This window comes from Cryptotermes secundus, unplaced genomic scaffold, assembly GCF_002891405.2.
Source record: "Cryptotermes secundus unplaced genomic scaffold, Csec_1.0 scaffold753, whole genome shotgun sequence".
NCBI classification, from domain to species: Eukaryota; Metazoa; Arthropoda; class Insecta; order Blattodea; family Kalotermitidae; genus Cryptotermes; species Cryptotermes secundus.
This window is the reverse complement of record NW_019734367.1, coordinates 406,572-428,861: the sequence shown is the minus strand read 5'-3', so window position 1 is coordinate 428,861 and position 22,290 is coordinate 406,572. Positions and strand designations below refer to the sequence as shown.

Here is a 22,290-nt window from a genome sequence, read left to right as displayed (position 1 = left end):
CAAGGAGGATGAGGTGGGCAGGGCATGTAGCACGAATGGGGGAAACAAGGAATGTGTATAGGATATTGGTGGGAAAGCCAGAAGGAAAGAGACCACTGGGAAGACCAAGGCGTAGGTGGGTGGACAATATTAAAATGGATCTTAGAGAGATAGGATGGGATGGTATTGATTGGACTGGTCTGGCTCAGGATAGGGAGCAGTGGAGGGCTCTTGTGAACACGGTGATGAACCTTCGGGTTCCATAAAATTCTGCAGATTTGGTGGCTCCTCAAGAAAGGCTCAGCTCCATAAGTAAGTAACTGTCACCGCGCTGAATATTCCAAAATCCATGTTTGTTGTATGCAATTATCACGAATCTAACACTCCTCCCAAGAGGCAAGTTTCTGAAAGTGGTCTCGACAAGTTCCACAGGAAACAAATGCTCCAAGGCCTCAAGGTCTTAAAAGAACAAGAATACGATTAACAATATCTGCAAATATGAATTTATGTTGATTTAAATTAGTCATGGCTCATTCCGTATGTTCAATGGAAAACATGACTTACAGATTTCGATATCTGAATGAGACGAAATATTCGGCCTGCGCGTCTCAGACGTCCTTTACTTGCAAACAAGTTATATTAGAGTGGCGGAAAAATTACGTATAAAACAAAGCATTTATTAGGTAGGCGGCAGAGGGCGTCAGTGCTGAGGCATACCGAGTCAGAACTCGAAGACTTATAGTGTGTAATACTGGGGAAAGTGTAACGTGGAAACAGAAAAGGGCCGTGTGCCATTACGAAGCTGTTACTGGAGGGCTACTGGTAACCGCAGAATGTAAATATATCTAGACATGAAGGCCGACACGACGGCTGACGGGATGTTGACTCATGGGAGACATACTGGGATGCAAATCAAGGGCATTAGAGGCTTACTGGAGGTTACAATCAATGGAGTTAAATTCAATCACCGAATTAGCAAACGATTTTAAGCAAATGTTCCAATGCCACCTTCCGTATTCTATTTGTCTTTTTTATTCGACTGCATTGCAGCCAGTTTCTTTGGTACTCTTAAAATTCACTGATAATTTATGCGACAATGTTCTCTTACGTATACACTTAATTTGTGATATAGCCTACTTCGTTTACAGGCAGCTCCCTTCAAGGGGAGGGTGGAGGAGGTGGGGAATTTTAGAATACCAGGGATGGAAGAAGGCCAGGGACCACCACCTCAACTTGGCAGACAAAGTGGGGTAGTCGGTAAGGCGAAGCTTACCTCGGTTCCCTGCACCTTCAGCTTCATGTGGTCTTCTCGCGTCGTCTTGCCGTCTTTCCGCTTCTTCCAGCAGTACCCATCCCGACGGTATCTCACCTTCTTGCGGCTGTATAACAACATGGAGCCGCTCTTCGGCCTGAAACATCAGGAAAGCGATGAGACAGTAGGATCAGTGTGAGGGAGATGACAAATTCTGGGACAATCTTGCTAAGCCTATTTTCCTTCAAATACTTCAGTATATTCTGTGAGACTATCATAATTTAAAATGTAATAGCCATATAGTTTAGAGACCCACTGGTACTGATTTCCACTGTCATTAATAATGTAAGCATTTTAAACTGCAGTATGTAAAAGGTAATTCAAAGGTAAATTAGGATTCGACGCTTCCTCCCTATAACCGTACATGCTATCTAAATTTAACTCAGACACTCAGGAAGACTCAATGAGAAATCAGCCCACTGTAACGAAAAGTAAGAGAAATGCGGGAAAACATCCATGCCAAAAATAGGATCCAACTCTGCTACTCCAGCGTATAAGTGGTTTCAGAAGCCTTATTTAAATCTAACAAGGACCAATGGCCATACACTTCAAACCAAAAAGTCTAGAAATAAGTACTGGTAACGTTTTTGCTGTGTTAAACGAGATTATCCTGTCACCTAAGACTGGCTCCATAGAATGGGGTCCTTCTGAGGAAAATAGTGGTCACTCAGCTGATCAAGGAGTTCTCTGCCATTTTCATGATCCCAGAAGGTCCATTATCGCGTTCCAAAGATCTATCCAATGAATTCTATCAAGGATCACATGAAACCAGGACAAGCCATCATACCTCGCATCCTCCAAGACGCATTGTTGTATTACCCTCCTACCCAAGCCTACGTCTCGCAAGTCTTCACACTAGAACTGTGTGCCTGCTGCATAATCTCCTGAGCTGTTTCTTATCAGGAATGTTTTGAACGGCAAGGACCTTCAGATCTGGATTCACAGCGAACCTTTAGTTGCTTATTTAACGACTCTGTCATGTCGGGGATATACAGCGTCGCAACACTATCATACAGCTCTGGTCTTAATGTCTCAAAACGGAACGAAGCAAATATACTTCCTCAGTCGGAACAGATGTTTTTGACAGATTAGGCCTAGTAGCGACTGCACTCAGCTCCGAGGAAGTTGAACGTGTGTGTATGTTTGGGGAAGGTGGAAAGACGAGCTTAGAAGTTCAAGAAATTACTCTACACAATCTGAACAGTCGCTTAACTTGATAGCCCAGAGCTGAAAACTTGAACCAGTTTCCGGAAGTCGAGTTCCATGTTGGTTAGGACTGTAAGCGCAGAACAGAACGAGGACAGACAAGGTGGAAGAACAAGAAGAGGTACGTTCCTCTTTTTGTTCTACGAAATGTTCTCGTTTCTCACAACAAACGCTGCTAGTATATATATGTACGTATAAGATAGAAAGCAGAACAAATATTGCATATATACTCTCACAAGACGAGGAATACACTTAAGGTTATTCATTGTTTCTGAAGATTTATGACGTAATTCAATTCAAAATTTGCTGCGAAGTTACTTTCAAACTACAAGAAAATGTACAATTCAACATAGTTGTATGGTGTCAAAAGAAGAAAAGACTTTGAAGTTAGTATGGCGGTTGAAGACAATAGCCGTTTTGCTGACCATGTTCTTTCAAGTTCTCTTCCTCTGCTTCTCCTTCTGTGATATACTTATTACGTGACTACGTGTGCTTTCAATAATGCACAAAGTGATCAGCCAGTCTTTCATTCCTTATCAATAGAATAACGCATACAGCGATCACTGTGCGGTGAAGTGATATGAGGAAGTGAATGATAGAATAGAATGTGTAATGGCATATCATTTCACTTTTTAACACGAATCTAGCTGTTATAAGTATAATTAGTGTCAGTTGATTACAGTTTACAAACGTGAACTTTTCAGGTAACGGCTTCGAAAAATATTTCAATGTATTTAATTTAAAAAGACTAGAAAGGACGAGTTTTTACACTAATTCCATCCCCTTCCACTGGAAAACGGGAATATAAACGTATACGCTTCATCAATACGACTGTCAAACCAATAAAGAGCTTCAATACTAAATACGGTCTATTTAAAGAAAACCCAGGAAAAAAATAATAGATTTCGCTCGTCTATAGGACAGCCCGTTTCCGATTTACGATAAACCCGGACTTTAGACATTAACACACTGACACTTCCAAATCGACAACCGATATCGTACTGCAGACATTCGATATTCCGAGATTTTTCACCACCCCGAGTCTAGTTTCTTCAGCGTATGTTCGGCCGATGTCAAACTGCGCGGTGTGACTTGTCCGCGCTGTCACGCTGTCATCGCTAAGTTATACTCGCAGATTTAGCATCGATGTTATCCATTTATTGATTGTTTTAAGTGTTAAAATGTGTACTATACAATTTATAACACTCACTGATCATTATACTACGAATTTATAGCCTACATACGTCTTGGTATCTGTTTTCTTCTGCAAGCTCCAGAAATGTTCCTCAGTTTACAAGTTGTTACAAGGATCGGAACACTGACATTCGACTTACAACTAGGTTTTCAGGAACGCTTTACAGTTGTAAGCTGGGACAGCCTGTATGTCTATGTGCAACGTGTATCTCCGAATTACAATTCACAGAATATTATTTGCACAGATGTATTAAGTTTCAAGCCGATCACAGTGGCCGAGCGGTCTGAGGCATGAATTGTCTTCGCTCGTTCGAACATTGAGATAGTGGGTTCGAATCCCACTCAAGGCACGGATGTTTGTCTGCGTTTATTCTGTATTTGTGTTGTCCTGTATCAGGTAGGGGCCTTGTGACGGGCCGATCGCCCGTTCGAGGAGTCCTACCGACTGCCTAAGATTAAGTAACTGAAGTGAAACGAAGCGTTTCATGGATGTCCTATTCTCCAAGTGGGGACAGTAGGAGAGAGACAGATAGATAGATAGACAGACAGACAGATAGATAAATAGATAGATAAAGTTTCAACAGAAAATCGGAGAGCTTAATGTAAGATCTGGTGTACAGTTCTCGTAAGAACACTCACAGCGGAGACTAGCTTAGCCAATGTCCCCAGGCAACCAGACGTGACGAAACTAACGAAACAATAAGAACAAAGTTCGCTGGTCAAAGTCGTTCCCATTCGCTATGCTGCAATTTTCAGCACCCTCCGGGAACTCGACGAACTGACAGAAACAAGGGCAGAATATTTATTGGCTGCATCAACTGAATCTCGTAGCAAGCAAACGTTGGTTGGTTCCAAAGACGAGTTATTTCTTTCACAAACAAGAAAACAAAAATCAAGGATTAGTCACACGTTTTAAAGTCCGTATACATAAGAAATTGTCGGTTGTTTCCTGTTCAGAATTGCCTGAAACAAGGAGATGTTCTATTGCCATTTCTTTTCAATTTTGCTTTAGAATAAGGCATTACGAAGTTCCAAAGAAATAGGACGGACTGAATGGGCCACATCAAATTCTGGGGTACACTGATATTAATTTATTGGATGAAAAAATACAAAAAATGCCGTGAATGGAAATACGGACGCTCTACTAGATGCCGAGTAAGGAGGTTCGTATAAGAGCAAATGCACACAAAACTTAAACATGTGTTAATATTTGGTCTTCAGAATGAAGGAAACTCCCATAAGATAAAGATGGCCAATAAATCTTTGTAAATGTAGCAAAGTTCCAAAAGTTGGAAAGGACATTAAAAAATGAAAACCGTATTTGTGGCAAAATTAGGAGCAGATTATATCTGGGGAGTACTTCCTGCCATTTAGTTCAAAATATCTTTTCTTCCGGTCTGTTATCTAACAACATAAAGATTAAATATGTAGAACTATAACTTTACCGTTTGTTTTATGCGGATTCAAGGTTTTCGTCTCTCGCATTAAGGGAAAACCACAAATTGAGGGGGTCTGAGAGCAGTAAAAAAAAGTAAAGGTAGCCCTGTAACAGGCCTTGGAGTCCATAGGATTGTGAGATGTTGAGGTTCCAACGTTTTCCAGACAATCGGCTCATACATGGCGGCAAGGTTGTCAGCCCTACGCGTCGGCCGCCCTTTACGCCCAAGAATATCCCTGGTACTCATTTATGTTAGAGGCTGAGTCGACCCTAGGACCGCAGTGCGGATGAAAGGATTAGATAAATTGAAAAAAAAATCAATGACCTCATCGGGATTCGATCCCGCGATTTTCCGCTTGTAGCATAGTGCCTCAACCAACTACGCTACCGCGTTCCCCCGGTCTGAGAGCAGGTAAAAAAGTAAAGTTGTCCCTGTAGTTAATTAATTAAGCAGTACGCCATGGATACATATGGTGGAGTGGAGGTATAGCTCCGCCATTCTTGACCTCGGCACTAGATGGTGAGTGGCCAGCTTAACGTCCCGACCGCTTTGCTGAGGAGGAACCTGCATAATGAGCTTCATAATTGTTACTCCTTGACAGATATAATTACGATGAACAATTAAAAAAAATACGTGAGCAGGACATGTAGCATACGTCGGACAGAAGTGAAATGCATACTAAGTTTTGGCAGAAAATACTGAAGGAAAGAGACCACTTGGAAGACCAAGACGCAGATAGGAGAATATTACAATGGAACTAAAAACAAAATTGGAGAGCAAGGACTGAATTCATTTGGCTCAGGGCCAGGATCAATGGTGGGTTCTTGGAAACATGGTAATGAAACTTCGGGTTCCATAAAATGCTAGGAAGTTACAGGCTGAGAATGTAAGCACAACAGACCATTGAAGGTNTGTACTGCGATGTGGAAAGCAAATGGAAAAACTACCACATTATCACTTTTCCTGGATAGTCTCTTTCCAAAAACAGAAGATCGCATTAAGTGGAGGAACTGTTTTGGAAGAGGCTGTGGACCTGTCGTCTGACAGATTACTGATGGATGGATGGATTTTACATGACATGTCATCAAAATCCGGGTACCTTCACCATAGGCTNGGTCTAAGGCATGCACTGTCTTCGCTCGCTTGGAAGCCGGGATCGTGGGTTCGAATCCCACTCAGGGCATGGATGTTTGTGTGCGTTTTTCTGTGTTTGTCTACAGGTAGAGGCCTTGCGACGAGCTGATCACTCGCCCAAGGAGTCCTACCGTATGTGTAAGATCTTGTAAACCGAAGTGAACGGAGTTCATGGAGGTAGGCCTAGGCCCAAATTGGGGGCTGTAGCGCCACAGAAAAAAAAAATCTTCTGGTATAGTGTAGTCCGCTGAAAGTCAACCAACGTTTCGGAGGAACATGAAGATGGATGCCACATCTTCTGAAACGTCAGTTGAATTTCAACGACTGCACGTGCGTTATATCCAAGAAGACAATTTTTTTCATAACCATCGCTGTGAGAACCTCAGGTCCTGTAACACATTTACGAAACTAAGCTGGCAGTACCTCAGACTATACATTCATTCATTCATCAGTAATCTGTCAGACGACAGGTCCACAGTCTCTTCCAAAACAGTTCCTCCACTTAATGCGATCTTCTGTTTTTGGAAAGAGACTATCCAGGAAAAGTGATAATGTGGTAGTTTTTCCATTTGCTTTCCACATCGCAGTACAACAGCCGTTCAAACCACTCTGGTCACGCCTGTTGCTATACGAACTTGAACCATCTCGAGCATCATTTGCTCTGTGCTTCAAGTCGCTGCTGATGACGCTGCTTCCGGCATCAGTTTTTGGTGTCTCTCTTCGTCTGATGCCTACCCTTTGACCTGTCCAGCAAGGGAGGCCCTGCCAGTAGCTACGATAACGCTGGTATAGCTCTCAGGGTCCTTGGCATACTCAAACCCCCTCACCACGATAAGGTGGAGACACCAACGAGGTGTCAGACTATACAGTAGGGTAATTAATGTATTGTGACACGTAGACCCGCTGCTGGAAAACGACCGCGAGATAAGCAAATACACAACAGCCGTTAGTGAGTAACGGCTTCGAAAACAAGCACGACAACAATTTGAAACAGCAACAGAGGAAGAGTGTTTTCTGTGGTGTCCGTACCGAGATGTTATGAGCAGGACAAGTTGGGGAGCTGCTGTCGAGTGGAGTGGAGTGAGTCGCAGAGGTGTTGTAGCTGAGGTCGGGGACAGTTCGTGAACCGAGAGCAAGAGGAACGCCCGCCGTTGAAAGCCGCTACCAAGGAACGGCTAGTGAAGACAGAGAAGACTTTATGTATGCTGTAGTTGCAGTGATCTTTAGAGTGTGTAACACAGTGAGACTGTCCTAGTTATTTGTAATTACGTTCTGTAAGTGTCCAGTAAACCCGATTACGAATCCAAGCCCCCTCTATATTCACTCATACACGTGACAGTAGGATTAGTTGTAAATGGGAGTGGAAGGGAATGAATCATGGCATATCCCAAGGCACAATTCCAAAATTCGCCTGGAGGGACAAAGGACAATCATGATTTCAGTCAGGATACTCGGTATCTCGGTCAAGGTTCGAAACGAGTACCTTCTGAGCAAACGTAACAATCTGAGCCAACATAACTCGTGTCAGATGGGCTGTACTGGATTGAATTCTAACAGCGCAATGCTGATCATAACCTCGGGCTCTAAGCTCGATATCCTGAATGCGAATTGTCGTACTTTGCCTCTACCGTTAAAATCGTGGTTAAATGACCAAAGAATCAATAAATGAAGACAAGGCTTTATTAATGTCAACCACCAACATAACATGATGAATTAAAACAGGATAACGAGTCAATACGATTTTCATCACAATGCCTATAATCGTCAGAGTTGCGGTCTTGTCGCTGATGTAAGAGTATATCCGCCAGCGTTAACTACGGGTAGAAGCGAGTAGCAGTCGTCTAATCAGTTCCAGAGCACTTCTTATGATGAAGCCATTACGGTGTTATGACTATTGTTCCCAACAGCAATACCTCCGAACTTGCAGTGCAATAATTCCTTTAGAAGGCGTGTTGATCCTTCCTCGGGCTCTTGGAGAGCCAATGGGTTCCCTGGTTATCACAGTATTGTAATGTGTGTAGGCTACGCTGGTAAAGTGAATCCAAACGCAAAGAAATGCCATCGGTTCACACCAGGTCAGTGAAGAGTCAGCAGTCTTCGGTTATTCAGAAAGGAAAAGATTCATCCAGTCATTAAATCTACCAAAAATGTTTCTAAAAATCACTATAAATACTACATTTCCATTCACTCTTTGACATCGCAAGAAGTCTCTGTCCATAAGGCCTTCCCTTCCGGCCGCACTAGGCCCTAGGGTTTACTCAGCCTCTTAACAGAAATGAGTACCAGGAATTAATTTAATAATTTTCCTGGGGAGTAAAGCGCGGCCGGCTCGTAAGGCTGACAACCTTACCGCCATCTTTGAGCCAATTGTCTAGTTAATGTGGCACCCTCAACGTCTCACAACCCTATGGGACTTCACGGCCTGTAACAGGGATAGCTTTACTTTTTGCAGATTGGCCCTATTTCAATAGAAGACCTTAAAAGGATTTTCATTATGTATCATCCTCTGTTTAGTTTCTAATGACTATTGTTTAGTTATAACACTCTGGTCGGCATTATAATTTAACTGAAATTAAAGTAATGGTGATAAAAAAGTCCTCTTCAGGGACTTTCAGGATGGCATGGCTGAACCTGCTGAAGTCCAGTCAGTGGCAGAATAACAATTCTTGGTGAGGACAAACAGGTTCGAAATTCGTACTGCTGGAAGTGAAACCTTTCGGATCGGTATAAGAACCAAGGTTCTCATATTCTTCCTAAACCAATGATTTCTTACGACAGTACATCGCGTCGCTTTCCATTTCAACATATGAAGCCGATATAAATGTGCAGTCTCTTACCTGATCTTAACCTCCTTGGACTGCCACTCATTGTGCCTCTCAAAGCTGATGAGGATAGCAGCGATCTCCTGAAAACAAAACAGAAGAATGTTATTCACCAACAGGTATACAATGCATAAGTATCATATCAGAGTGAAAGGGTATTCCTCAACAGTTTGCAGATGTTCATATTTTGTTACGTAAATCACTACGGATAACAATAAACAGTATCTATAGTAATGTAGTAATATGTTTTAAAGGTTTTATAATAGTTCAGAAAGGNGACATGGTGTAATTCACTTAATTTTATGAAGATGAAATTTTAAGATAATGTAAACAAGTCAATATTCTGAGATAAGAGAAATGCCTAGGAAGTATGTTTTCGCCCTAGGCACTTTCAGGAACAAGAGATTAGGAGAACTGTCAACGAAGCTGCGAGGTCACGACGATCAGTCTAAGTGCTCCAGCTACTGGGACGGATTGAAATATAGGCCTTATACGAACACAATAACGATGTGAAGAATTTCAAAATGCAGTCTTAGCTACTTCGCATCTCTGTTATAAAAATGTTTATTCGAAGAAGAACTGTATCAAGCCAGCTTAATGCCTGCTTCACTCAGGTTTCTTGTTGGACTTAAAAAACTTCAATCCTGAAAGCTATATGTTCCTTTGAAAAGTCGGCTGACTTTCACCGGACTATATGGTATCATATCCCACATGAAAGGACTGTTTGTAGCCACTCCTGCGAGAACCTCAAATCCAACATGGAAATATCCATGACAAAGTTAAACAGTAGAGATATTACATAAGAGGAAAGGTCAGTAAATAGTTTACAAATGGAAGTAAAACAGTTGTAATGGATGTAATAGGTTTTCCGTGTGTGTGACTAGGTAAGAGCACAGTCCAGCTTCATGAGAATATGGTAGTAAAAGTACATGCACATATTCAGAGGCTGGTTTCAGTAGTCATCATGGTGACCGTGCTTGAGTGTATAATACGGAAGAGCAGAGTTCCGTTGCGCGTTTTTGTGGGAAAAAGGACTTAATTCAAAGGATATTCATTAAGAAATGTTTCCTGTTTACGATGGGAAGTGTTTGTCGCGTAAAACGGTTCATAACCAGGTCAAAAAAATCCTTTCCAAGGAAGAAGAGGTTGAAATGGAAGTGCGGAAGTAGCTGGGACAACAGTAAGAAGACTTCCGTGCTGCTGCTGCCGACGCACTTGTAAAGCGATGGGACAAATGCATCAACGTTGGTGGAGAAATAAATGTTTTTTTCCCGGTTCGAACATCACATGTTTTGCGTTCTACATGCATTTGTGACTTATTTACTGACTCTCCCTCGTATATATTACATTATACAACTTCTATGTTCAACAACTAATCAAAAGCATACATGTGCGTATCTATACACACACACACACACACACACACACACAGTTATTCTTCCCCATGTTTAGGCCTATGCACCAACCGAAAACCTTTCCAACTAAAATCACAAATTCATACCATGACCGTTCGTTACCAGATTCTTCGTATGTTCTGATACTGGTAATTCCGTATGGTGGCTTTACCACTGAACGCTGTTCGTAGCCTATAGCGGCATCTTCGAAACAGCGTTTCGTAAAGAGGTCCATAAAAATTTGGTAATATTGGAGGTATAATAATAATAATTTATTGATTTACGCCTTGAACTCAACAGCCAGGGGCCAATTACAGTCAGCACGAATACAAAACAATAACATAAAAAATACGGAAAAACAGACAATAAACAATCTAAATCAACAGCAACAACTATGCAGTTAAGGTTAGCAACACATGTAACTGATTGGGCTGTTGGTGCTATTCTCTGTGGAATGTAGTAATAAGTACCCTTACACAGCAATCAGCGCCATCTGTTTAAAGGAATGAGAGCGCCAGAAGGTGATCAGGCGCCATTCCATTTAACCAGCTCCGTCCCAAGCCCTTGGTGATTCAGAGATCTGTGTCTTTGCGTCAATTTGTAGGGGGAAGAACTGAGTTAGTACCAATCGGAGAAAGATATCTCGCTATGCACCTATGAAACTTCAACAAATCAACTTTGCAGGTCTTTGGCCCTATTCCCAGCGATGCGGGCGAGCCGTCTTCTAACAAGGCTATGTATAAGTATAATTTTGCTGGCCCCGTCACCTTTATGTCAACAGTCGTAACCTAGTACATTTCAGTGACAGGTACTTAAACTGAGACTGATGTTTGGAGTGAACACGAGACTGAAATTACTGTTCTGTCGCAACAAAAAACCTCAAAGGTACTAAACGGTAATTGGACACTGCTTGCCGTCTGCTTATTGCTAATTTCTTGCTTGCCTTATTCTTCAACCCTGATGATGGAAGCGATATGTGACTCCGCAACAGACCGAACTATATTGAACTGCATGGCGTTGCAACCTAAAAAATTGTATTTTCCACAGTCATCATTGTGGGAGCATAAAATCCAAAGTAATAAAATAGAGGTTCCCGAATCAAACGTGGGCGCCGATTAACCATAAAATTGGGCGAAAAGACTGGGTAATCATCGTGTGAGTCAATCGGTGAGAACTAATATGAAGAGTTAGTCCACATATTATATTTAGAACAAATTGTCTTCTGACCTGCAAAGTCGTTAAATCATGAAGCTGTGTGGATCTGGTGTTGGGTATGCATACGTATGTCAAGTGCGCCCACGGCTGCAAACCCGCCACCCGTCCCAACGCGACCAAATCAATCCCGTTGTGACCCAGATTTCCGTAAACCTCCTGACCCACTGCATCCTGGACAAAGGCATATGTTGAAAACTTCTCTTTAGCAGATGAACATCGAACAAGCTACAATGTTTCAGCCGATCCCCCAGAACAGGTAGGAGACAGACATGACGCCCATAGTGCCTCACAACGACACGACGATAAGCAGAACTGGACGATTATAATTTGCTCTGTGTGTACATCAATTTTCTTTTCTAAAAGAATGTCTGATGGTACTCTTAGGTTTGTCTCCCACTGGCGCAACTGACTGTACGAAACCGACCGATTAGGTAATTAGGTTTCTTGCTTAGTATCAGGTAAATGTCTTGCGACATCTTATAATTATAAATGCAAAGTTATATAAATATCTCCTACATAAATTTCATGTTGTACAAAAGCATCGTCTTTAGCCACTGCAACATAAATGCAAACAAACCATCTAACTGCATATTAACCTCACTACTGCTGTACGACTAGGGGGCACTTGAGGCACTATGCTACAAACCGGAAGGTCGCGGGTTCAAGTCCCGATGAGGTCATTGGATTTATTTTTTCAGTTGACCTAATCTTCCAGCCGCACTACGGCCCTGGGGTCGGCTCAGCCTCTAACAGAAATGAGTAATTAATTAAATAATTTTCCTGGAGAGTAAAGCGCGGCCGGCGCGTAAGGCTGAAAACCTTACCGCCATCTGTGAACCAACTGTCTAGACATTCTCACAACCCTATAGGCCTTCACGGCCTGTTATAGGGATAGCTTTACTTTTTTTTTCTTTTACTGCCGTACAACTTCACGACTGAAATCCGTTACGAAATCGGCACGCAACTACGGTTTCAAAGAAACTGACGTTTCAATCGCGTCGGCAGGAGAGGTCTCATAAAATGTGATGGGACCGCTGTTAACAAAAAGAATGGCAACTCCTGTAACCGGCTGCGGCAGTGGGAGAGCAATCTTACGTTCCGTTTTACACCCGAGGTCAAAATGCAACGGCAGACGTGCGACTGTCGATTTATTGACAAGTTTTCCGGTACATGTGCAGGCTGAAAAACACTATATATAATATATCGTATTGTGGACGGCCATAGCGTTGCTAAGCAACGGCTCGGCAAAAACCCCTCAACAGAGAGACTGTTTTCTATGGTATCCGCGTTGCGACAATTGCTATGCAATGGTTCGGTAAACACGTTTCAACAACAGAGCCTATGTTTTCCGTGGGGTCCTTGCAAAGGAGTTATCTTAAAACAAACGGCGCTGCAGTTCAGTTCTGAGTTCTGAGTACTCGGTAGAAGATAACCACAGAAAGTTCGTCTGTGAAGACTTGACGTGTGATTATAAGGCTTCATTCATGTGTAATACTTGGAGTGTGTGACTCAGTGAGACTGTTATAGTTTCTGCGTTTTAATTGTGGTACCAGGAGAGGACCAGTGTGCGTGTGCAAATCAGAGATAACGCTGTAGTAAATGTGATTGAGAGATTGTAACCAAAATGCTAATAAATCCAATCATCCGAACTGGAACCCGCTATTTTCGTGACGTGTACCATCTTACACGTGTCAATATACAAATATGGTAGGACGGAGTGGACTACATTCATCTGGACCATGATAGAGACCAGTGACTACGAAGTTCCTTCAGGTTTTACACAACAGCGGGAAATGTCTTGACTTGAGACTTTTGTTGGAATTTCGGCTCGTAGTTTAAATTCGCCTTCGTATAAAGTAGGTGTTAGTATATATGGATCTATACAGACTAAAATAAAACTCTACTGATAGCATTTTGTGTAGACATCTAATGCGAAATTTCGCCGATTTCATTTCAGCTGCGGCGCGATCTAATCTAATTTTGGGATCGTGAGTGTGAATCCCCTCGGGGAATGCGTGTACGCATTTTAGTTTGTTGTCTTATGTTCTGCGCAGACAGACACACTGAAAAGGACCATTCTCCGTTCAAAGAATCCCACTAAATGTCTAAAGAATTCATAGCTTTCGAATTAATTCCGAAACAGAACAGATCCAAGAGCATAATCCATGATAGTTAAAGTAGAAGACTGTATCTTGGACGCTCTACTTGTGCTAATTTACCGCATTGCTGCGTGGACTTCGCTGCTTTTTACGCTGAACAGAATTCCTACCATGCCTAGCGCCCTGTACTTATAGGATTACTACAAAGCCTACCTTCATAGTCTTTGCTTCGTGGGTATAGAATAGAAAATTTGCATTAAATTCCCATTAGATGGTTTTGCATTACCCAACCCATGGTGGGATTTACTCTATGAATAGTACATCAGCACTTGAAAGTATATTACAATGCTGCATAGGCTTCTATATGCTGCTTCACGGAGTGCTGTTTCCAGCGACGGATCAATGTGAGTTATTTCTCTTCAATATTAAAGTTGCAATGTGCCAACGAATCTTATTATAAGTCTCCGATATCAAATTTTATGGAAATCAGCGATTCCCGACTTGTTTCAAGTGTACAGACAGACGGAAGGAAAGAATTTAATAGAAGCTTTGCAGAATTATAATCGCCAATAAAGAAATATTCTTGAGATGTTGAAATATGGAGATCCAGTAGGCTGTCAATGTCAGTATATATATATAAGTTTGGCACCTTAGGTCCCCTACAACAACACACTTTGAACTAGCCAGAAACAGTTATGTAATATCAGCTGATGCGCCTTATGCGCGATTACAATGGTTACTAGATTCAACAAATGTGACTTAAAATAATTTCAGTATTTATTACATTCCAAATGCGATAGTACAAACAGATTATGAGTATATGATTTGTTATTGGTTCTGTATTATTCGTAACTAAGTTCCATGATGCTTTCAAAAATTAAATTGACTTTTGTGTCCAAATGTGTTCCCCAGATGTGCCAGTAATGAATTGCAGTAATGTAAGATGAGTTTTAAAAAATTATGAACAGAGAATTGTTTAAAAATGCACTTGCTGGTATCGCAGTTTCAACTTCCGTGAGCATGGACCGGTTCTATTCTCAAGCGATGATGCGTTTTCTAGATAGCAACAACATATTAAATTATAAATATTTCCAAATAATTTACATCCTTCTGCTGTGCTATGAATCTGTCACGGATTTCGATTTCATGGCATGCTCATGTATTTAATTTTACGGACAATATAATACAGACCAACTGCTTTGACGTAATTACAAAATAAAGAAGTCCAATTTAATTTATCTGTTGAATTTATTATGCAGGACGTTCAGCCTTGGGTACAGTAAACGGAAGTTGTAAAATCGACATAAAATTTCCTCCACAGAAAAGATATAAACACTTGGTAGAACTTAATTATTATCAGCTGCTTGTAAATGTGAAATTTGGGAGCTCCAAGCAAAGCCATTAACTGTGGCACAGCAGCCACGTCCGCTGACGTAAGCAAATTGAACATGGCTTCAATGCCCGTACTATCCAAACGTAACTGAAGAGAAATGCTGTTCAGTTCCTACTGATACAGGCCTATGATTCGGTGGATTCTCATATGTCAAATCCGTAGAATAAACTTGGAAATGTAAACATCTCATATTTTCCACTTCCGGTTTACCTGCAGAACAAAATAAATATTAACTTTATTACGAGAGTCGAAAATGTGTATATTCTTATATTTGAACAAAAAGAAATTTTATAAGTGTGCACTATATTAGAAAACCGAGATTAACGGCCGTGGCGATCCGTTGCGATGACCACGTGACACCCTCTATCCGTAAAGTTGAAACTAACTTCGCCGACAAGCGGCGGTCGCTCGGTCGGTATAGTTCCCTTGCGGACTATAGGCCACGGAGTTTTTTTGCACTATATTTCAGGGACTGAATGAAACAGCATTTGCCAAACGCCAAACTCCTTAGCACAAAATGCATGTTCTCAAATACACTACTTGCAACGTTCCATAGCTATCGGCCTTTATGTTCGTTTAATGGCAAGTCCCAATCTAATGTTTCAGAGCTAATCGCGCTACAGACGAATATACTCAATAAACCAGAAATTACTTCTCCTTCATTTCATTAGAACTACCCATAACGCAAAACGTTTCAATTATAAGTGGTGCTTAGGCCTTAATGGATATGTACCAATTTTCTTGCCATATAAGCCGTTGGACGAAAATCGATGTCTATTTGGCTGTAACGTAAAGCAGAGGTCGTGCTGCACAGATACGAACCAAAATTAAACTCCCTCTACCATACGAGTAGTTTAGGAAGTGAAACACATGGACGGATGGACAAACAGTATGCGTTAGGTTTGCGGATAACTCATCGTCACCTTCGCACTTGTACTTTCTGGATTACTACTATTTACAGTGTCAACGCAGTTTGCAATATACGTTATCACTGTTTATACACTTAGTGTGAGCTTCGAAGGATAATATCTATAATATAAATCCTTTGTCTCCCGATTTCATTACCTCCTGCCTGGTTTACATGATGTTGGCTCAGGCAGTATGCTACAAGCCGAAAGATCGCGCGTTCGATTCCTGATGAGGTAATAGAATATTTTTCAATTTACCTAATCCTTCCACCCGCACTATGGCCCTGAGGTCGACTTAGCTTCTAACAAAAATGAGAACCAGGAATCTTCCTGGGGGGCGTAAAGGACGGCTGGCGCATAAGGCTGATCTCACCGCCATCCGTGAGCCGATTGCATACAAAATGTGGTAGCCCCGACGTCTCACAAACTGATGGACCTCCATGGCCTACTACATGGATTGCAGACCATACAAACTATAATGCATAAAGCGATCTATGTCCACCAATACCGAAATCACATGGTTTGAAGCATAATGTGTTGTAACAAAATCCAATAACAAATGGAACTAGTTTTAACCAAGATGTAGAACAATTAAATAGAAAAGGCAATATAGTGCAGCAATTAACGTAAAGTATCGACCTGATGACGACGTTGTAAGATCGAAAAATATTGCAGAAGTATCATTTATAAAAAGTGACAACGCAGAACAACAGTCTACGAGCACGAAAAGAAGTTGCACCCTGCAAATTAAATCGTTAACCAGTATAAGATGCTGAAATATAACATTACTGTCACGTGTAGGAGGGTACTCGTAACAAAATTAACGGGTTATAGTTCGGATGATTGGATATATTAGCACTTCGTTAGAGTCTCCCTTAATTACAATTAATACAGTGCTATCGCTGAGTTACACAATTTACAATTCATCGTTGCGCATGCGCTAGGGTTCTCAGTTTCCACTAGTCGTCTCCTGGCAACGGATCTCAACACAGAAATTAGCACTTCAAATTACTATGAAGTCTTCTTGCCATTTCTTGTTCAATCACCCTGGAACCTCGGGAACTCAACTAAAAATTTTCCTGACTCTCTACTACACTTCCCTGCACTGCACTGCACTGCTCTCTGCACTAACCTAAGCTACAACAGGTCTTCGTTATATAAGCTCCGCAAGGACACCAGAGGAAACAGAAGTCACGTGATTCGTAGCCAGCGAGTTCATTGGCGCTATAGCTGCTATAACATTCGTCCACTGAGACACATCTTCCATTGTTGCATGATGGAACGTGTTTCCCGAGCCGTTGCTTATAAACGCTTTGAGGAAATCCGTTACATTATTAAATCATATATTTGGTTATTGCAATGCTATGTTATAAGAGACAAGATCTGAGATGTCACATGCTTTTGTGCATAGCACACGAATCCAATGGAAATGATAATAATTACTAGATGTTTATTTCTTGAAGTGTGTGTCACCTAAGCGGTTAAGTGCTCTGTTACTGTCTACATCGCCCATGAAGTTCATTAAAGACGCACGCAGAAGCACTGCAAGTTCTAACCCTTAAAGCAGAGTGGGAACTGTATGCAGCACCTGCTTTAAGACCAAAGTATTCTTAACTTTGCTCATAGAATGTACTAACGATTTTGGTAAGATTTTTGCAATAAAGACACGATTTCCCTACACACGATTAAACTATCGGTGCATGTGACGGAACGCCGAGTTTTCTAATAGGCAAAAACTAAATATTTATATAGATTTAGACGAACTACAGTCTTCATAGGTTTAAGTAAGAGTCTGTTACACGTATGTGATAAAAGAAATGTTACATTTCATTTTCCCAGCACAGTTTAGTTTCAACCAAGCTAATGAGAAGAACTTGTAGCTAGTATGGCTTAAATAATAAAAACGACATGAGAGTTTTATGAGGATATGAAAGCTATATTCGATCAATTACCAATGTATCATAAAAGACTAAGGGGTTAAGGAGAACACTACAACCAAAGAGATGAAAAGTTAGTCGGGAATAGCAGATACTACACCAAAATAAACGTCTTATTTCTCTTGTAGAAGGAAAATCAAGTCGGTTACGATGGCCCGCCAATGCATCCCGGGTGTAACAAACAGGAAATGCTCACAGACTTTCGGTGTTTACTCTCTTTAAAAGTGATAGCGATTAGAGGATAACATTAATACAGAACGTAAAGTTATGACGTGTCTGAAGGAATTCAAATCCGTGTCGAATGGTGTGCTTTTGTATTACCGTTGCTGAACCATCCAGTTCCTGTACCACAGAGTCAGTTGCTCACAGAGAAGGCATATAGAATGTTTAACGCAACTGAATAGAGCATATTCAATCATAATATTACATCGATAAATGCGTCGGTGAATAGGCAATGAAGACATGATGTATCCCACTTTTACAGAAGGGCCTTTGAACACTAACAGCTTGAATGTCAGTCGCACAAAAGATGGATGTTCCACGGGGACACACGAGTGTTATGACGATGAATGAATACGTACATTGGGATGGTGGCCGTTATTAAGATTCTGCAATATTACTTACGACTGGTTCATTTCTCTATGTCTATGTGACTTTATATATTAACACCCAGTCCATGCTCTCCCCCCCTCTCATTCATCCCGACAGAATCTCACTGTGGCATCGAGTTTTCGCCTCGTCCTCATTCATCATTCCCATATTATTGCACCACATAATGTTCAGGGGCATCTCCCCACCACTGCTTCTCAAAATGTAGATCTCTGTGTGCCACCTCCTTTATCTTCGCGTCTCTACTATTATCCATCTCCTCCTCTGCTCACCTCAGATACAATGCTGCACAATAAGGTGCTCAACATTTCGATAACCACTTCCACAATAATACCTGAAGATTTCTATCTTCTGGGATACAATTCGCTCAGTCCGCTGTCAATCGACGTTTTGGAGCAACATATCGCCTCAATTTTCAGGGTCTATGAGAAAGCCAGCCGGTCACGGAAGCCGAGCGGTCTAAGGCATGTACTGTCTTCGCTCGCTTGGAAACCGGGATCGTGGGTTCGAATGCCACTCAGGACATGAATGTTTAGTTTGTGTGTGTGCGTTTTTCTGTGTTTGTGTACAGGTAGAGGCCTTGCGACGAGCTGATCACCCGCCCAAGGAGTCTTACCGAATGTGTAAGATCTAGAAAAACCGAAGTGAACGGAGAAGTTCATGGAGGTAGGCCTAGGCCCACTGGGGCTGTAGTGCCAGGGGGAAAGAAAATGAGTAAGCCATGAAAGAAACCAACAAACAAGGCTCTGACTGCTGCTCATTCATGCTAATTTCTTGCTTGGCTTATTCTCAGATAATGAAGATGTGTCCCTCTGAAGCGTCAGTTGACTCTCACCGGGCTACACGGCGTTATATTCAAGGAGACAGAACTTTTCACAGTTACTGCTGTGAGAACCTCAAATTCAACAAACACATTCCTAATGTCCAACATATCGGTAACCATATTCAAAATATGAAATATACACTCTTGGTAACTAACATTTAAGTAAATATATGTGCAATGGCTAAAAAATGGTCCTGACGTCCAACATTTCTGTAACTATATCCGCAAAATGAAACAAATCCCTGGCGATCGACACTTAGGTAATTACATCCAAAAAATGTTTAAGTAATTGCTTTAAAGTTTACTCCGAGAACAGTGACACCACTGAAATAATTAATTTCATTTTCGCCTAAATTCTCTAGTTTACGCCAAAAATATTTTCATTTCAGGGTCATTCAGCATTAGCAGTCACTAACGAAGATTAAACAGCTCTCTGCCAATGTATAATGATAAACAGCGTCACTGTGTGTTCTTGGAATTCAGAACATAAAATTAACGCAAAACTGAAAAGCGATAACCATCCGTCCACATGTTTCAATGTCAAAGTCACCTAGCGAATTCTGATAAAATTTGGTATTGCCGGTCAAGAGGCCTATTAAAAATGTCGCCAAATTTCTAAACTGGTCAGCATAGACTGTCTGCGACGCCGTCTGTATATGAATTATATACTAAACTTTATATGGGACCGCTTCTGTGGCCTAGTGTTCAGAGTTCCTGGCTTCAGATCCAGAGATCCGGGTTCGATTCCCGGCGCTACCAGATTTTCTGAGAAGTAGTGGGTCTGGAACGGGGTCCACTCAGCCTCGTGAGGATAACTGGGGAGCTATTTCGAGCAAATAGCGGCTCCGGTCTAGATAACCGAAATTAACGGCCGCGGGGATTCGTTGCGCTGACCACGCGACGGTAGCTCGCTCGGTATAGTTCGCTTGCGGACTAAAACCACGGAGTGTTTGTAAACTTTATATATCTCAAAAAGACCCATCGCAAACGCAATGAGTACTTCCAATAAAGTATCTATAGGGCCTACATCTCATTAGTTTGCTCGTTATTTGATGTACTCTTAACACAGTTTATATTTAACCAACTATGACGAAAATTAATGTATGTTATTAAGCAGACTCCTGAGCGGCTTCCGTAGTCTAGAGGCAACGTTCCCACCTCATGACTCGTGGTACGCGGGTTCAAACCCGGCGGAGGTCGTGGGATTTTTAAGGGCGGAAAAATTCAGGGAACAAGTCCTCCGGGATGGACTTTAAGCCGTGGGTCCCGTGTCGTAGCTTTACGGCATGTAAAAAAACCTTATATCTCCAAAGGAGGTCACTGAGCTAAATTCAAGGACATTTCCCGCCCAACAGTAGTCTCTAACGCCTCTGATAGATGGGGAAAGCATTATAGATACCGCCAAGCCAGTAGAGGCCGAACTCGCTGGCTCGGTCGGGACTGATGGTACGCACCAATATCGGTAGGGTATAGAGATTGGTAGAATATCATAGAGGGAAGCACAATGGACCAATACTGGTCTCAGTGCATGGGGAAACCCACCCTCTCCAATAACTAACTAACTAACTAACTAAGCAGACTCCTGAGTAGCTCTATTAACATTACTCCTATATTCCACCGAATGTTGTGACTAGGGGCGTAGCGCCTGTTTTGTAATACCGAGTCTGAACCTGGAACAGAACGCAGGTTATCCTGACTGAGAACAAAAGAAACGGGAACGAAGGACAACAAAAATAAACAAACAAAATAGAATTGTCTGTTGGTTTTCATAATTCGTTCGGGAAAATGTTGGGATATCGCCTTAAAACAGGACACGCTAGAAGGAGCGCAGTTAAATAAACACAAATCAATTGACACTTTCTGTCTCTAATATATACGTACGTAAACACAAAGAAGAATGACGGGCGAAATGTAGCAAAGAACAAGTTTGAAAACTCTGTGTATCTTAAAATATACTGGTCGCACATTACGTAACTCAAGAAATTCAGAGTCCTTATAAGCAGTCGAGAAAATGCGCTTATGTTCAATTCTGCACGTTTGTAAGACACGAGCATTAAAAAGTTAAGTATTTTAACTCCATGGAGCTGAGTCCATTTTGGGAAACTGACAGCCGAAACCCGAAGATTATTATCATGTGCACAACAGCCAGCCATTGAACCCTACTGTGTGCCAGATGAGTCCCGTCCACACCCTCAAATCTATTCCCTTAAACAGTCATTTTAATATCACCCCATCTACCCTTAGTTCTTGCAAATAATTTCTTCAGGTTTCATTAGATAAGCCTAAGCACTGAATGGCCGGTCACGGTAGCCGAGCGGTCTGAGGCATGTACTGTCTTCGCTCGCTCGGAAGCCGGGATCGTGGGTTCGAATCCCACTCAGAGCATGGATGTTTGGTGTGTGTATGCGTTTATTCTGTTTGTGTTGTCCTGTGTTTAGGTAGGGGCCTTGTGACGAGCTGATCACCTGTCCAAGGAGTCCTACCGTCTGTAAAATGATCATGAAACTGAGAAATCAGGTCTATGCTCCACAGTGAGAGCAAGAGGAGAGAACAAAAGGCAGTGAATGTTAAAGGATTAAACGGGATTTGCTTTTGGCACAGGATAATAAGCAATAAAGAACAACACAATGTGTACGCCATAGGTCTGAGTAGCGAAGTAACAACTCAGAACTGATGACGCCAGCTGCAAAGTGGTACGGCTACTGACGTCACAGATATTGAGTTTCATACCAGCAAAGCCATTCACACACCTTGCAGTGCACCGAGTACTGAACGTAGGTCCTCAAAGGCGGAGAGCCAGCATGCAAGAGCTAACTCACTCTAATT

General features: G+C 41.8%; 1 protein-coding gene across 12 annotated transcripts in view; it reads right to left on the bottom strand.

The window, feature by feature from the left end:
- The window catches only part of LOC111868918 (calmodulin-binding transcription activator 2), a 444,850-nt gene that overhangs the window by 124,238 nt on the left and 298,322 nt on the right, over positions 1-22,290 (bottom strand). For all 12 annotated transcript variants that reach the window (XM_023860018.2, XM_023860017.2, XM_023860021.2 and 9 more), the window contains 2 exons: positions 9,102-9,169; positions 1,253-1,388 (listed from right to left, as the gene is read on the bottom strand). In XM_023860018.2, coding sequence (XP_023715786.1) covers positions 1,253-1,388; positions 9,102-9,169 — 204 coding nt within the window. The remainder of the gene's footprint in view (positions 1-1,252; positions 1,389-9,101; positions 9,170-22,290) is intronic.